The 17,117-nt window shown below is 51.7% G+C and overlaps 5 protein-coding genes across 5 annotated transcripts; all 5 read left to right on the top strand.

The window, feature by feature from the left end:
- Window positions 1-351, top strand: CPAR01_13329 (uncharacterized protein; the record flags this gene model as incomplete). Its single annotated transcript, XM_060497583.1, has 1 exon — window positions 1-351. The coding sequence occupies one exon, from the start codon at window positions 1-3 to the stop codon at window positions 349-351; it is 351 nt and encodes a 116-aa protein (XP_060343976.1).
- A 3,346-nt stretch (window positions 352-3,697) lies between these two features.
- Window positions 3,698-4,835, top strand: CPAR01_13328 (uncharacterized protein; the record flags this gene model as incomplete). Its single annotated transcript, XM_060497582.1, has 6 exons — window positions 3,698-3,836; window positions 3,891-4,083; window positions 4,140-4,187; window positions 4,240-4,275; window positions 4,316-4,587; window positions 4,648-4,835. 6 exons carry the CDS (start codon window positions 3,698-3,700, stop codon window positions 4,833-4,835), a joined length of 876 nt encoding a protein of 291 aa, XP_060343975.1.
- A 966-nt stretch (window positions 4,836-5,801) lies between these two features.
- Window positions 5,802-6,599, top strand: CPAR01_13327 (endo-1,4-beta-xylanase B; the record flags this gene model as incomplete). The annotated part of the gene is made up of 2 exons (XM_060497581.1): window positions 5,802-5,857; window positions 5,912-6,599. The coding sequence occupies 2 exons, from the start codon at window positions 5,802-5,804 to the stop codon at window positions 6,597-6,599; spliced, it is 744 nt and encodes a 247-aa protein (XP_060343974.1).
- Window positions 6,600-7,251: 652 nt separating this feature from the next.
- On the top strand, window positions 7,252-8,711 carry CPAR01_13326 (uncharacterized protein; the record flags this gene model as incomplete). The annotated part of the gene is made up of 2 exons (XM_060497580.1): window positions 7,252-7,264; window positions 7,339-8,711. The coding sequence occupies 2 exons, from the start codon at window positions 7,252-7,254 to the stop codon at window positions 8,709-8,711; spliced, it is 1,386 nt and encodes a 461-aa protein (XP_060343973.1).
- Window positions 8,712-10,338: 1,627 nt separating this feature from the next.
- On the top strand, window positions 10,339-12,769 carry CPAR01_13325 (beta-glucosidase; the record flags this gene model as incomplete). Its single annotated transcript, XM_060497579.1, has 3 exons — window positions 10,339-10,450; window positions 10,515-10,694; window positions 10,734-12,769. 3 exons carry the CDS (start codon window positions 10,339-10,341, stop codon window positions 12,767-12,769), a joined length of 2,328 nt encoding a protein of 775 aa, XP_060343972.1.
- Between the last annotated feature and the right edge of the window lie 4,348 nt (window positions 12,770-17,117).

The raw sequence follows: 17,117 nt of genomic DNA, 5'->3' as shown, positions 1-17,117 counted from the left end.
ATGTTTTGGTCCGACACTGCGGCGAAAGAAGAGGATGCGCCCCCCTTTCCTCTTGGCACTATTCACTCCCCCGGAACCACCCCAGCGCATTACAACCGCGGCTTAAGTTTCGAGCGCGTAGGCGATGGGACGGACGGCTTGAACTTTGTTCCCCATATCCCATCTTCACCCTGCGCCCTAAGGCTCTTCATCATGAAGATGAGCGCAAAAAGTGAACCCCCTCCCCCCTTGAGCCAAAGAATCCTTACCGTCCTCGCCGCCTTGCCCTACCATGCGGTCCATGCCACCGCACCCCCTTCAACCCTTGAGCGTCCTGTATTCCTTCCTGCTCGCCTGGTGCCCTGGCCCTGATTCTGCCCTGCTGCCCAGTCTACTCTACGTAAATAATCTCCGATGGGGCGACGGGGCCCTTACTAGCACCTGGGACATCGCAACTGGGCTGTGAAGGGGGGAGGGTGTGCGGAAGGGCGGTGGTTTTTGGGTCGTTTTGATGCGTTCACATGGTGGGCGTGTGTTCTTGCGCTATGGGACTACACCGGGTCCACATCTTCACTCACCCCGTTCTGAACGGGGAAGGGGGGGGGGGGGTCCGGTGGTTGGGCGGAGGGAGGCACGTTTATTGTCAGATGCGGACGGGTTTGTTGTTTGGTTATGGATGTTATGGCCGTAGCGGACGTCGTCATCATGCAAAACTTTTGATGTGGGTTTGGAATAGGAGAGGGATAGAGACTTGGTGTTGGAGATTGGTGGCGCTGGGCATTCCAGCCCTAACGGGTGATGTGGGAGAGACCAAGGCCGTAGGGTCCGGATCCGATTATAGTCGCTCTAGACCCATCATATGAGCGTTTAGTGTTGATTCTAGGCTCTTGTTTTTTGCGGGGTGAAGGGTGAGAGGCATTCGGTCTAGAAGGTTGGGATGCGTTGGTGGAACTCCGGCACTTTTTTTTTTGGTTCATTTGATATTGGGACTTTGGAATTGTCTGGCAGCCTGGCAGTCTGAACTAGCGCGTGAGAGGGAGCTTATTCTACGCCGTCTCTCATTTGGCTTGGCTTAGGCTGAGACCATTGGCGATGTGATCGGGCTTACTCTATGGTCGGACCACGCAAGAGACGGGATGCGAGGAAGATGCGGAATTCCGAGGTGTTTCGGGGGTTGCTGACTGTGAAGAGCCCCGTATGGACAGCAAGGCTGGCCAGTGGACGGTGGACCAGAGACGAAAATGAGGTATCGTAAATGAGACTTGGCGATAGCGAGTAGACGTGTGGGAGAAGCTCTTTCGAATCGATCTGACCATGATTTTAGTCAAGTTGCTTAGGGTTGCATCCCCAAGACCTGATGTAAGCGTCGCAGAATGCTGACGATGATGACGGTTCCTGAAAGTCAGAGGGACGGCGTCACATTTCCTTGATCCGCCATCTCTGTCGAGGGTGATGCTCAGTCAGCCCCCCTCTTCCCGAATGTTGCGTGACGCGGTCCGGTGGGCTGTGTAGTTGGTGATGAACATCGGGGATCTCGACTTCACGTGGTTGATCGTGCTTTCCTGCGGCACAGGGCTGGCTACATGCGTCGGAGACTAGTGTTCGATGGGCTGTCGGTAGGTGGGATGGGAGGGTAGGGTGAGTTCGATGCGGCGGGATGCTATCAGGCGTGTCTCTTTTGTGGGTGTGAAGGTTTGTTGGCTCAGCTGTCAAATGTTGAGATGAGCCGTATGTTGTCCAATCCGGAGACGCGCATCTGGGCTGGCATCATGTCAGATTCCGGTGCCCGAAAGATGTTTCCGCATCTTCATCCTCCTCCGCGCTGATCCCTGGTGATCTCCATGTTGCTGACGAAGTGCCCTAGAATGCTTCTTCGGAATGTCGTATAGCGTTGGATGGCTTGCGGAAGTCCTCACGCTACGTCGAGCCTCGTGGTCGACTCGTCTTCGCAAGGACCGGTCTCGGGGGCGTTGTTGTCGGAGGCACACTTTGCCGGCCAGACGCTGGGTTATCGAGCTGTAGATGCCTTCTACTAGCCTGATCTGACATACTGTCAACAATGGCGGAGCTGGCTATGAATGCTGCAGCAGACTATTCGAATCCTTGACGTCCTCTGACTGGCCACGGTCTTAGCATGAGCTCCGTCTCTAAAGTCCGCTGACCAAAGTCGAAAGAGTGATGATCTCGTCCCGGGTATCCGACAAGATAGATACATGGGCGGCGGTGGCGTCGTGGTCATCAAAGGCGAACCTCCCCCGTGTCTACTCTACCGGGACGGAACGGGGGCGGAGTAGTCCGTTGTTATTGTCGTCGCGAGGAGACGGCAGAACTCCGCATCAAGGCGCACTCGGGGGCCGTTGGCCGAGATAGTCGCCGAAACCGACGCCGAAACCGAGCCCGAAGTTTGGGAAAGATTCAGAACTGTCCGCCGCCCCTCCTAACTCAGCCTTGCTTCCAACCGCATGAAGTCGGCGGGCCTCGAATGCGGTACCCGTGAGATACACGCCGGCGAATTAGTGCTCATGGAAGGGACTAGGCTTAGCCTTCTTGGTGCCACTCGTGGGAGGCGGAGGGCGTTGAATGGTTCAAACACGGGGTTGAGGTCTTGTCAAGGACGTCAGAGGTTGAGGACGGAATACTTGCCAGATCCAGGTTCATGAGGATCGCGCGATACTTTAGGGCTGCAGATTGATTGAAGTACTGGAAGCTGGGGGCGATGTGATGCTTTAGCTAAGAAGCTTAGCCTCTTCGTTGTTTTGAACGACATATGAAGTCCAGTGGAAACCTCTTAGTGAAGGGGAGTTACCGGACTTTGACGGTATGTCGATACTTCCGGAGAATAACATTAAAGGTGGACGGGGGTCTTGTCGATCCACGTGAATACGTGGAAGTGGATTTGAAACTTGGGGGCTATGATTGGCTGTTCCTATCCGTACGGCGTATTGATGCTTGGCCTACATAGCCGTGATCTCTAATGTAAGCTACTTACGGCCATTGGCTTGGCTGTAATGCCGTAGACGGGAACAGATTGTTCCAGACGGGCCTTGACGTGCAACGTGGTTGACCGCTCGACTGGGCTCTCTGAATGGGCGGTGGGCGGTGTCGTGGTATTTCTATTGAGAAATCGTAGTTCGTCTCCAAACTCCGCGTATTTGAGCGTCTTTATGTTTGGTGTTGTGCGCTGTGGTAGGTCGCCATGACGTATCGTAAAGCTGTCTCCGCGTATAGGCTGGCTCGGCAACGCCTGAGCGGCACCGCGTTTCACTGGGAATAGATGCACCTATGCCTGTAACCACCCACCACCTCCGCAAAGACAACCATGCAAAATGGTCATCATACAATCTCTGATTGGCTCTCGAAATTTCCCGTGGAGTTGTAGATGGGGAGTTTGGAGCGATACCGAAATGTTCGGACGGGACGATCTGCGGACAGCGATATGTTGGCATGATTTTGAATCAGGGGCGAATGGACGGGGAAAAGACATAGCCCCGGTGTGAGGAGAGGGCTGGCCGTCATGATGTATGGTCACCTCTGGATAAAACGGAAACGAATGTAGGGGGCGGGAGATGTACGTACAATGAGCTCTCGGCGTTATTGAATATAAATAAGAGACCGTGAGAAGGGTTCGTCGGAAGAAAATTGGCAACAGACAGAAATCATCTCATCTTTCATTCGTTTCTTAGCTCCTCAAACTGACACCAATATTCAGCAACTCAAAATGAAGCAGTTTTTCACCTTCATCGCCGCTGCTTTTGGCGTGGCCTCAGCCAATCCTCACCTGACTGCTGCTCACTTGGCCAACCCTCACTTCCGCAGAGCTTCCCCCACTGAGTGGACTCCTGCTGGACCTGATGACTGTGAGTACACTATACTGATGAACCAAACCTGAGCTTCCAGTGCTGATAATGTAGTCCGTGGCCCATGCCCAATGATGAACACTTTGGCCAACCACGGCTTCATCTCCCACGACGGCAAGAACCTGACGAAGGACGTTGTTGTGAAAGGTCTTCAGGACGGTCTCAACTTCGGGACCGATCTTGGAACCCTGATGTTTAACATGGCCCTTATTGCCAACCCAGAACCCAATGCCACATTCTTCACTCTGTAAGAAGCCCCTTTGAAGTCTTGGCGCAACGCACCACTAATCCAACATGTATCAGGGACCAACTTAACGTTCATAATGTCCTGGAGCACGATGCTAGCTTGAGGTAAGTTTAAGCTCTGCCCGTCTGTAGGAGAACAATGCCTCGACATATTTAGGCTTTGGTTCTTCCTGTTCGAGCTATGGAGCGATGAGTATATCCAGACTTGGCCTACACTAACACCTTGTCCACAGTCGCACCGATGCTGCCTTTGGCAACAATCATGTCTTCAACCAATCCATCTTCGACGAGTCGAGAGCCTACTGGACAAAGGATACCCTGGATGCGCAACAGCTTGCCAACAGCAAATTGGCACGACAGGTCACCTCAAGAGCTTTCAACCCCAACTACACCTTCACTGCAACCGTGGAGAACTTCAGTCTTGGCGAGGTCGCTGCCCCCATCATTGTCTTTGGCGATGTGACCGCCGGAACCGTCAACAAGACACTGGTCGAATACTTCTTCCGTAAGAGACACATCAAACATAGCTTCTTGAGACAACTGTAGACTAATATGTGGTTTGCAGAAAACGAGCGCCTTCCTGCTGAGTTGGGCTGGGTCAAGAAGGAGAACGCTGTTACACAAGATGACATCCTCAAGGTGGTCGAGATGATTAGAAACGCAACTGTGCTTACCACAGGTGGCGCGGCTGAGGCCCCTCACAAGCGTATGATTAGGGACTTGCACACTGGCTTGGGCCTGCTGTCCCAGTGAGGCATTTGATCTTTGCACTGATCAGTACATGTAATTATGTGTACCTGAGCGCCACTTTCTCTTCACATGTTATTTATCGTAAGGAGTTTGACATATTAGCACTGCTCTTTCTCAAAGATGTATTCGAAGCAACATTACCAAGCATTGCAAGATTTCCTAAACACGCTGTGGTCCACAGCCGCCCGGTCAATTACGTGAGCTTTCAGACGGAAGTTCTTATCATAGACCATAGCTGGCTCATAGACCTAGTCGCACCGAATCTTATGTGTAATTGAAGTGCGGACATAACGGTTTTTATTCTAATCACATAATGCCAAAATATCGGTATCACAATGAAAAGGGTGTCCAAAGCTCCTTCTAAATGATTGAGCAAAATTCACAGGTGGCCGCCTGTTAGTGATTTCGACACTAGCGTTGATAGCATGTAACTTCTCCTCATGAATACCTCATTCTGAGGCTTGGTAGGCGCGCCGAAAAGTATTGGTAAAAAAGTTATCGAATCGTTATTACTTTGCGCGAACCCCAGCTTTTGACCCACAACCTTAACATGGGATAACCGCGAGAGATTCCACTCTAAGAAGCACGCTCTAGCGCGCCCGTGACGATGTGCTCTAGTTGACTAGTGCTAGGCTCCCATTGGTGGATTTCACCAAGGTTCATGTGAGGTAACAGTCTTTCGGTTTTTGATATGACGAGGTGCAGCATTCAAATCAAAACATGGGGGCCGGACAACCGGAGTAGCTGTTCATAGGTCGGTAGGTATGAACGTCGACACTGCATTGCGCGGGGTACCCGGAGTAGTTGTTGATATATATCTAGTGGCCGTTCCTGGGCTGAACGATCATTGTAGTAAGATGTGAGCTAAGACGCACAATCCCTGATTATATACTGTCCTTGGCGCAGCTAAGAAATATGAAGTCTGTTTTAGCATTGGCCTGGGGGTTTCTCCTCAGTGGTGCAGTCGTAATGTCGACGGAGGTCAACAGCGATGGATTTCTCGATGCCCATAGAGTTGTGAAGAGGTAAGAAAATCGGAAAACACGTTGATAACTACTTCGTTCTAACAAATTCTGTAGACTCAAAACATCGCAAATCACGTACTTTCCGGCAGAGAATTCGACTGGTACCGGAGTTCTCGTTTGTCCCGGAGGCGGATATGCCCGCGTGTCCATATCAAAGGAGGGCTACATTCCTGCGGGGTTCCTGAACAAGCTCGGCATTGATGCTTGGGTTCTTGACTACACTACTATTTCAAACGCAACGGCACCGCTCTATCCAACACCACAAAATGAGGCACTGGACGCCCTCGAGTACATCAGAGCGCAGAACCGCACCACCAAACTCGGGATTTGGGGCTTCTCGGCAGGCGGTCATCTCTCTGCCGTAACACTCACCAACCCGGAGGCTGGTCTTGATTTTGGCATCCTCGCGTACCCTGTCATTACCCTTGAGGGAAACTACACGCACAAAGGCTCGCGAGACAACCTCATTGGCGCCAATGCGAGCGCGGAGTTGCAGCACGAGCTGTCAGCGCAGAATCGTGTCTCTGGGACCACCCCGCCAACCTTCCTGTTCCATACTTTTAGTGACACCACTGTTCCTGTGCAGAACACGCTCATGTTTGCGGAGGCCATGGCAGTCTACAAGCGGCCAACGCAAGTGCTCATCATCCCGGAGGGAGGACACGGACTTGGCTTAGCCCTCGATGACCCTAAGCGCAGCTGGACACCCGAATTGGCGCGGTTTTTGAAGTATTCGATCTAAATTGTAGAAGCTAATCGAGTCTTGGAAATCTCAACTATCGCTGAGAACTGTGATGGATGTGATATCTCGTCGAGGCAATGGATAGAGTCTGAGCAATAAACTGTTACGCGATCAACGTTACGTGCTGTTCATTCTAATGTGAGTGGCTCGTCATTTCTTCCGAAACTTGGCCAAGAGGCCCTTAGCGACGACATATGATCAATCGTCGTGTTTGAAATTGCAGTTATTAATCGTTGCCTCCGAGTTCGCTCCGGACCGTTCAAGCAATGATTCGAAAGTTTATGAGTAAGCAGCATTGCACCACGCTTTGAACAAGGAACGTCCCTTGAACTCTGACAGCCAAATGACACGGTTTCTAGAATTGCCCAACGCTTCTGCAATGACATGCAGGCGTACCCTGGAGATTTGGCAATAGGGGTCGGCAACTGAGACGAAAAAATTTCCGTCAATGACTCTCGGTGATGGTGATCGCATTTCCGCTCAGGAGATGGTGGAATTCTTTCATTCTCACTCCTGTAAGCGTTGATTTTCTTCATCACCACACTCGTTATCACGACGTTCGTCATTAAGTTGCGATATAATAGAAATCATTGCTATAGAACGCTCGTCTTTACACTTATTCCATGCTTGGCTTGTAGTGCCTGAGTTCAGAATGGCCCACTCACGTAAGTCAGCCCCAACTGCGCAATCCTCACCGTGCCCACCGGCATCGTCGGAACGTAGCTGATCTTCAGACTAGATTTTCCCGCCACGGCCAACGAAAAGGTACCGGCACTCTTCGGATGTCCATGTGTATGGAGCCATGTGCCGCTGTACGGCGATGCACAAGAAAAGCGCCGATATCACCATGCGCTGGCTAAGCCGAATGCCCCTGGCATTGCGCGACGTCTGCCCTCTGAAATTATCCTCTGCATTGTGGATGCACTATTCGATTTGTACGCCAAAGAGGTTTCTCTCGGTTATGAAAAGTATTGGGAGTCATCCTGTCTACCATATGAGACCGAAAAGATGTGCCCCTTTTGCATGCTTCCTCGCTTTGACGTTTGGCGAGACGTTGCAAACTTGGCAGCTTCGTGCCGCGCACTCTACGAACTTATCACGCCTGTGCTCTATCGGAGGGATGCGGAACAGAACCATTCTTCAGCTCTGCTAATCTCAGCGAAAAGGGGCAACGTCCGGGCCCTGAAGCTTGCGTTGGAAAACGGCGCAAATGCAGATGCGGACGATCACACAATGCCGCTGCAATGGACGAACGAATGCTTTCGGTATTGTGAGCATTGTGAGTACCAGGTTTGGTGGAGGGAGCCACGGAGACTCGACATGAGTGCACTGCACTGGGCGGCATTGTGCGGAAGGGAAGATGTCCTTGAAATTTTGTTGAACCACAAAGCCGGCGTGGGCCCCAACAAGAGGGCAGTAGTGCAACCGGGACTGGATGCAGGGAACTATGGCTCGCTGCCGTATGTGGAGGACTACTGCGACGAATATAACGCCAGCTTTCCCTGCCTGGCGCTGCAGACAACGATGGGCTACAACCCCGTGAGCTCTCACGGAGCTAACGCCCTATACTTCCTATTAGGAACCGGTAGAATGCGAGCGCACGAAAGGACCGTGGACATGGCGAGGCTTCTTGTTGACGCAGGCTCTTCATTGACGACACACGAAGCTGCGGAGCTTCATGCTCTCCATCAAGCAGCTGCATACGATAACGCAGAGCTAGTGCAATTTCTCCTTTGCGAAAGGAAAGTCGACCCCAATATCACGGATGCTGCCGGAAATACGCCGTTACACCATCATGTCGACTCAAGGTTCAGGGTTGAGGGTGGCGCAAAGGATACAAAGACGTTATCACTCCTTCTGAAGTACGGTGCGGATCCCAACTTGCGGAACGTTGATGGGTTATCGCCGCTAGACATTTGCCTCGTCACGACGTTGCTGGGCGCTGACAGAATGAAACTCTCCGTGTTACTTGCTCGGAGCGGAGGGACGCTACGAGATCGAGACTTGGGCCTTCACAGGTCAAGGCTGACCGATGAGCAACGAGAAGAACTAAATACTGCATTTGAACAAGCTAGACATTCCGGGAGAACTGAATGGACCGGAAGCATTTGACGGCGTACGAGGATATATAAGTACAGTGTCTGGGGTTTTGCGTCTAGTAATAAACTGTCTGACGTACTTGTAAGCATGGGTAGTCGGTTTTGGTCATCTATGAATGAAGTCTTTGTAGTTAACTTTAGCTCCTTTTTCAGGCAAAGCTCATCGATTTGAAATTAAGTGATTCCGGCCATTCCCTGAACTCTAGCAACCTTTCAACATGACCAGATATTTGTTGTTCGTAAGAATTACAGAACTCAAGGGCCGGCTGTGGAAGGCAGACTGAGTGGAGAAAACTACTTACTCCGTACATTTACCACCGTTTGGCCCCATAGTCGTCGTCTGCATGGAAGAGTTTAGTCGGGCGTTCAAATGGAATCCAGGCCACTTTCCGATGTCGTTGTTCTCTTGGATCAAAAGCACTTCAAGGTTGTCAAGTGATCGCCTTATGTGTCACTATATGAGTGGGTCATAGCAAAGTCCGAGACTTATGGCTTGTTTTCCTAGGTCCTTCGGCTCGGAAGAATCAGTGACGATCCTAGCATAACCTGCAAGTTTGGTAGCAACAACTGTATTAGAGTGGGCAGACAGCATTTAGCTTCGATCCCTACTTTGAGAGCCGATGGGAAGAAACAAGCTTCCTATACATGTGAAGAGATGAGACCACGAAATACCATCTCTAGTTTGACCAACTTTGGGTCACATTGGGTCATCGGTAGGCACCGACACGTGGAACCCCCACCCCCAAGTGCCGGTCCGGCGTTCGCCCACAATCCAGCAAACCCAGGAAGTTCAGACTCGAGCCCACAAATTCCGTTCTGACAGGAGAAGCCTCCAATGGAATTGGCTTTCTGGCTCCGTATTGTTTCAATCGCCTGGGTATCGGATCTGCACATCGGTGTCGGCATTGGGCCGAACCCACGTTACAAACGTGAATCGCTGCCCCTTTTCTCGGCGTGGAGTTCAACCCTTTCGCAAGCCGCAGTGCGTGGTTTTCCTGTGATAGAGTCTTCGGCGTTTCTATTTAGTTGGATGGCAAGCGGACGCTGGACGTCTGAGGACGCGTCTCCAGGAGGCCAGAATGCTCAAAGCATCTGGTGATGGGCTGGTGCCGTCCATGCCATTCTTTATTGGGGTTACTAATACCTGTCTTGCCCGACGGCCGTAACCTACTCATTTTTCTCATACAACGGAACAAGCGGACAATTTCTGACCAGGGCAAAAGGTAACCTCGTAGCCTCGGATTTTGTAGCCGCCCCAGCAGTCACGCTCACCGAGCCCGGCGCCTGGATCCGACCTCCAACGGGGCTGTGGACATGGCTCGTCGTAAGCTTTGCACCACTTTTTGCCTACGTCCCCATGTCTTGTGACTTCTTGAGCCGAAGGAAAACCGATGCAGTAGAGCAAGAGGTATCATGGCGGTTGGTACAAGAGTTGGGTCTTGGCAACTATTGTCTAAGTATACAGAGCTGAACTCCGATCTTGATTAGGGTACAGGTGCTAATCTGTTGGTGGTCAGCGCCTAAGTCATTCATTTGTCTCTGACACATTAGTCTTGCAGAGTCGAAAAATTGCCCCTTTCAACACACCCGAGTCATCCTCCCTGCTCTACTTCTTAGGTGTGACAGCACCTTCTCCAAAGATGTACCGCCCATCAACCGCCTGGGCTCTAGCTATACTCACTTTTGTGACTGGCACTTTGACCGAAGATGCTTCGGCCAACTACACAGAGCAGCTCCTGAGTTCTGGCACGGGTAAGTCTCTTGAATGTGCCCTCCTTACTTGATGATGAGCAAATGCTTACCAATATGTCAACAGTCAAGCTAGGAGCTTGGCAAGATGCCTATGACAAGGCATCGGCGCTTGTATCTACGCTCACAACCGAGGAGAAGATTTCAATTGTTGCAGGTGGTGATGGAGGCAACTGGACCGCGTTACACAATCTTGACTCCGCTACCAACCCTCTTACCTACTTCTACGTCACGACATGGCCCGCCGGTTTGGCGATGGCCATGACATGAGACACAGCAGCCGCAGAGGGCCAGGGACATGGCGTTGGCCAGGAATTCAAGGGAAAGGGTATCAACATGGCTTACGGACCTACACTGGAACCTCTCGGACGCTCAGCTTGGGGCGGTCGTTCCGGTGAGACGTACGGCGTGGACAGCTATCAGGCTGGAATTATGGCCGGCGCAGTCGTGAAGGGAATGTCATCTGCTGGTGTAACAGCTAGTGCCAAGCACTTCATCCTCAACGAGCAAGAGACAAATCGCATGAGTACAGGCTCTGGTGGAGGCGGCATGAGAGGAGGCGGATCTCCTCCAAGTGGATCAACCAACTCGACCCTGACAGCGCGCCAGGCATCATCGACGAACACCACAACGAATGGCACGACATCTGACGACGACTCTGGTTCTTACACTATTACCATCGGCGACAAGGCGTTTCACGAGACCTACCTGTGGCCCTTCTACGATACCGTCTACAATGGCATGGGTGGTGCCATGTGTGCCATGAACAAGGTTAACGGAACATGCTCATGCGAGAGCCAGGATCTCCTCGCCAAGTATCTCAAAGTCGAGCTCGGGTTCCCTGGCATTGTGTCTGCCGATGTCAGCGCGCAGAAGACGGGCATCAACGCCGCAAACGCTGGCATGGATCTCGCCTCGAGCAGTTACTGGTCCAATGAGACACTGGGCGTGGGCCTCACCAACGGCAGCTTTACCTCGGAGAGACTCGACGACATGGTGATTCGTAACATGATGGGCTACTTTCACTTGGGGCAGGATAACGGTTATCCCAGCCTGGCAGGCGTAACGGACCGCATCGACGACCGCGGCAACCACAGCGCCATGGCGAGACAATATGCTGCTGGGTCTATTGCCTTGCTCAAGAACACCAACGGCGCGCTCCCGCTGGTCAACAAGTCGAGTATCAGCATATTCGGCTTCCATGCTGGCCCCCGGTACGTGGGCGCAAATACCGCTCTTGGCGTCTACGACGGCGAGCCTTCGACAATGCAAGGCCACATGGCTGTAGTCGGAGGATCCGCCATGGGCTCGCTGGCATATTTGTCCACGCCGCTTCAGCTCTTCAACGAACGTGCCGCCAAGGATGGCTTCATGCTTCGTTGGTGGCTTAACGATACCTCCGAGACGTCCTTCAGCGGCATGCAGGGCTCCGGCACCGAACTCACCGAGTCCACCACTGGAGTGGCCGAGGACTCGGATGCGTGCACTGTCTTTCTCAATGCCTGGGGCGGCGAGGGTGCCGACCGCACGGAGTTGACCAATGCCGGCCAAGACACGCTCGTGACTACCGTCGCCGACGTCTGTAACAACACCATTGTGGTGATAAACACTGTTGGTCCTCGCTTGGTTGATGCCTGGGTTGAGCACGAGAACGTCACCGGTGTGTTGTATGCTGGAGCACTGGGCCAAGAATCCGGCAACGCAATTGATGACGTTCTCTTCGGCGCAGTCAACCCTTCTGGTAGACTCGTCCACACTATTGCTAAGAATGAGAGCGACTATAACCCGGATACGATGATTAGTGAGACGGAGTTGAACTTGGATTATTCGGATGGCAACTACATCGACTACAAGTACTTTGACCAGTACAACATCACGCCTCGGTACGACTACGGATACGGCTTGTCTTATACCACTTTCGAATACTCTTCTGATGTCATGACTGAAGCCTCCTCCAAGCTTACCAGCGGATTCGCGACTGGAGACAAGGCAGTGGGTGGCCGCGAGGATCTCTGGGATATTGTGGCAACTGTCTCGACCAGCATTACCAACACTGGTTCCTTGCAAGGCGCCGAAGTAGCCCAGATGTACATCTCCTTCCCCGAAGCAGCTGGGGAGCCAGTCAGACAGTTGCGTGGGTTTCAGAAGGCTGTGATCCGTCCTGGAGAGAAAGCTGACGTAGCTTTCCCTCTGAGACGGAGAGATCTGAGTGTTTGGGATGTCGTCGGACAAGAGTGGAAGGTTGAAAGCGGAGAGTACGCGATTTACGTTGGCTCTAGCAGTAGGAATCTCAAGTCTCAGGCTACCTTGAGAGTTGACTGAAAGGCTGGATGTAATTTTTTCATATAGTTGTTATACACATGTCTATATCTTGTATTCACAATGGCAGTGCCCAAAGCTCAATCTCAATAAGTACGTTTAGCTGGGCTCCCATCTCTTTGGTCTCTAGACACCAAGGATTATTCAATATTTTGATGAGAAATCTGTTCTTGAAATCTCTCAATAACCTACCTGCCCATTTTGATATGGTCTTGCGGTATGCTTGTCACCCGATGCTGATTGCTGATGCGGCCACTGACCTACCGACTGTCGCTATCGACCAAGCTCTGCTTGAAATACCATGGAACTCAACATGTGATGATTGGTAAAAAGCCTCATCCTCGGAGAACAGAGAGTCAGTCGAGTTGTCTAACATTAGTTTTCAGCTCGCAGGCTGCAGCAGTCTAGGAAGATGAATGGTTCTGATTTCACCTCAGGGGTACAGTTACAGCATTAAGTTGCATTGATGAAATATGCACTCCTATCCATGGTTGTATGACAGCTCCTATGCCATGGACCTATGACATTCTTTCTTAATGTCATGTCCACAAACTATAGAGATAAAGTCATATTCCAGCTTGAAATTATCTCTCAACTCAAGTGATAGACTGAATAAGGGATTCAAAGGCGCACGTTGTGAAGGGGTTTGCATTCCGTCTACAACTCGCCACTGCATGAGAGGAAAAGCTTCTGCTTACCACGCCTCAAATTCATCACCCGGAAATCCCGAGCTGGTCTTGCTACGGCTATTTCTCTCTCCATACGTGGCCAAGGCAACGTGATCACATCATCTACACATCTCACTTTAACGAAGCGCGCGGCTTCAAGAAGACTGATATCAGACTCCTGGAATAATGACCAAACAGAGATATCGATCGTTAGGCAAAGAACCGAGGTGTGACAAGTTGAACTTGATTGGATTGCGCTGTCATAACCCCAGCTTGACGCCTCATCACCATTGTGTCACGATCACATCAATTGAGCGAGTCCTGAGCTGTCACAAATAAGCTGTCAGCATCCATGATGCCTGTGCCTCTACAAAAAAGCCCACATACAGGTAGCTTGGGTCTTGTGATCGACATCCCGCAGAGCTAGATGCTTGCTCAAGTGCCTTGCGAGACTGGGCAAGTTTGTGGCTGACTGACAAGCCGGGCGATGGATAGAGTTCTCACGTAAGATATCCCCTCCATCGACTACGCAATCTTGGTTCTCCTCCTGTGAGGTACATGGTAGGCTATGCACCCCAAAAAGCGACACCATCGCCAGTGTTTCAAGCCCACTCACAAGCACTTCTATATATCATGCCGCGTAATGACTCCATTCTTATCATGAAACGGCCGAATTCTCATGTCAGCAGAGTCACGGCGAGGGAAAAGCCATCACGATCCCACTGCCGTCTTGGCTTGCAGAATAGGTGACGACAGATCGAAAGAAGGGGAAGTAGGTGTGCAAGCCTATGTCCTCTCCCAGACCCGGCGCCATCGTGCTGACAAGCTGACAAAATGTGGAATCTAGAATCAACGAAATCGCATCGTAACCCTGTCACCCGCCGTGGGAGCCCTAGCCTACACCAATGCCGGTTTCTGATCCCCGGTGTCAAACGCAACTTGAGCTTTTCCCTATGCCTACATGTAGTGTCGAGATTATCCTGGCTTGAATTGTGAGGTACTTGAATGGCTTCCGAGCGCCAAGTCCGAGGCGTCCAATGAGTCACAGTGACTCGTAAGCAGAGATGCTCGCTAAAGCGGGCGTCTGGATCCCAGCAGTTTCGAACGGCATCACACAGAAGTGGCGTAATTGTTTGAAAGCTCGCTACTCGAATAATGCGATATCAAGATAAACTATCGACATGTTTTGTGGTTTTCATGAAGAACCGCCACAGGGGCTGTTGTTCTCAAGTATACAAAAGTCAACCAAAATGTGAAGTCTATGGCGGTGAAGACCTCAACTAACCATCAGTCATGTGAGATTTAACGGAAGTGGAACGTCTGATGATCATGACCTGCTGACAATTCATCTTCCGCGGAGACTAAAAACCACAAAACCAACGATAACAACGAGCTCGATGAAGATATCACATCTCCCAGCCCACTGGCAAACGATATACAAACACTATGTACCTTCAGCAAAACCATTCAGCATCAAAGATCTGTCTCACAGCTAAAGATGGGTCAGCCTATAAATCCGAAATTCCGGCAGGCAAAATGATCAGCACACACTCCCGCATCATCAGAGTGACCGCTAGAGTGCACTCGTACCTCCTTTGCCTCTCGCCCCCTCGTTTCTCTTCCGTCCCCTGTATTCCTCACAATCCCCCATTATGACGCTGCATGGCACTTACACCCCTCCGAGCCATGCGCTATGCACTCTACCTCGACACCGAGGCGCGAGCTTCGCGACTGTAGACACGCCTGTGGCGTGAAGGATCGCGATTGGCTCACCCCCTCCCTCGTCCGGATGCAATCTTCGTCAATCCCATGTAAGAGCTATGATCTGTTGCGCAACTTCTATCTCAGCTGGGTACGGGAAGTGGACGGGATGGCATAGAGCTCAGAAAGGAAAGAGTGTGAGCCTCACACCAACTCTAGTTCACCCGCCCCCCCCCCCCCCTGCAACGGGCAAGACTCCTCCTCCTGTAGGTCTGCTGCATCGCCTAGGTGTGTTGTGAAGGTTTCGTATGTAAAGTTTGGCGTCACAGGAGAGCCCACCTCTATGCTGGAGAAGCCAACGGTGATCGACTTGCCAAAGTCTTGTAAAACTTGGCAGGCGTTGAGGGTGTTAGTTTGGCTCAGGAACTAGGATTGCTCGAGGCAGTATCCAAGCTCTTACCCAACCACGGTCTAGGATTTTTCGGTGACAGAGCTAAAAAGGCAACAAAAGCCACGCGAGGCTTCCAGCAAACCAAGACTCTATGTCCCCATGTCTAGACCACCACATAGCCGTAAGGCTGGCACTGTTCAAGGTGGTTGGCCTGACTAGTCCATAGATCAGCAACAAGTGCCGCTTGCAGGCCCGATGGTTGAGATAGGCTGATTGTACCCGACAGAGGCTCAGAGAGCCGGACTGACAAGTGCTCCCAAAGTCCCATCAAGCCTTTGCTGACCGCTCGACCAGGGCAGATTTTGGATCTTTGCCCAGTTGAGTGGCGGTTTCGAGTTATGAGGGACCGAAGGCTTAAGCTTCGTGCGAGGCGTACCGTAATTCTGACGATAGTGATTACGCCAGGGCCACTGGATATGCCTATCTGATTTGCCTCGAGTTAGGATCAATCAACAAAGTTCGGCACCGCGAGAGCGTCAAATAGAGACACAGCATCGGCACTGTCACTGTAGCTGTGCATCTCACGCAGCCTGGCATATTTGCTGCCCTGTAGCCAGGGCCTGAATCAGGGGGCTCAAACCAGAAGGCTTTCTGCAACCATGCAGTTAGCATACATGTACTTACGGTGCCTACATGCACCCTGGAGAGTCCCGCCTCTATCTTCGTCTGCAGCATTAATACCTTCGTATGAGCCTACGCCCGCTGCCCCTTGCCGATGTCAGCGTGCGTATGCATGTCTGTGGCGGCCGCCCGAGGCAGAAAGCACTAGTCGACAACTCGACGTTGGTTTGAGCGGGCTTTGGGCCCTCCCCGTTTCGTATTGCCCGAATAAGCAAATTGCCCTGATCCTGTACATGCTCATTCGCGGCACTTACCGTTGCCATGGCTTTGCAAATTGCAGGGATCCATTTCTCCATGCCCCGAGGATTTACGGAGAGATGACTGGAACCTCATAAGCAGGTTGTAGGCTGGGAAGTACCGGTAATATGGAGGGGCTGGAGTAGTGTAAGCCACGCCCAGCTTGAGAGGCAGAATTGGCCTTGTAGGAGCCTCATCACACCCTTCAATATTCATGAACTGTTAATTCGCCTGTTGGGTAGAAGCTAAGCTACGGCTTCTCGAATCATGAAGAAGTAAGTTGTAGGAGGGATTTAGCAGACGTATTAAGCGCTAGCTACGTTATGCACCAAACGCTCGGGAGAGACTTCTAAAACAGGAACTCTTCGCAGCAGTGCTCACCAAGGCGTGTCGATTGATCGCCATCCGATTGACATCGGGTAGCACGCGGATCCAGCAGTCCGTGTCAGCCCTAATCTTCTCTTGGACGGAGATGCATGCCGCCTACCGTCTACTGTAGGATGTTGGGGGTGTTTCTTTGGCCTTGTGGACCACGACGAACGTCTCGGCAGCATACATTCCCAGTCTCCCAGTAGTGTCTCGGGAACATACCACCATCAACACCATTTCCTGCAGGTTGGGGCGGCCTGTGCCATCCTCGCTTGCTGCTTCATGGAACTCCAGCTGTCTCCTT

Source organism: Colletotrichum paranaense, assembly GCF_030867605.1.
Source record: "Colletotrichum paranaense strain IMI 384185 chromosome Unknown Scaffold_12.1, whole genome shotgun sequence".
NCBI classification, from domain to species: domain Eukaryota; kingdom Fungi; phylum Ascomycota; class Sordariomycetes; order Glomerellales; family Glomerellaceae; genus Colletotrichum; species Colletotrichum paranaense.
The sequence above is the reverse complement of the archived record's forward strand: the minus strand, read 5'-3'. Positions and strand labels throughout refer to the sequence as shown.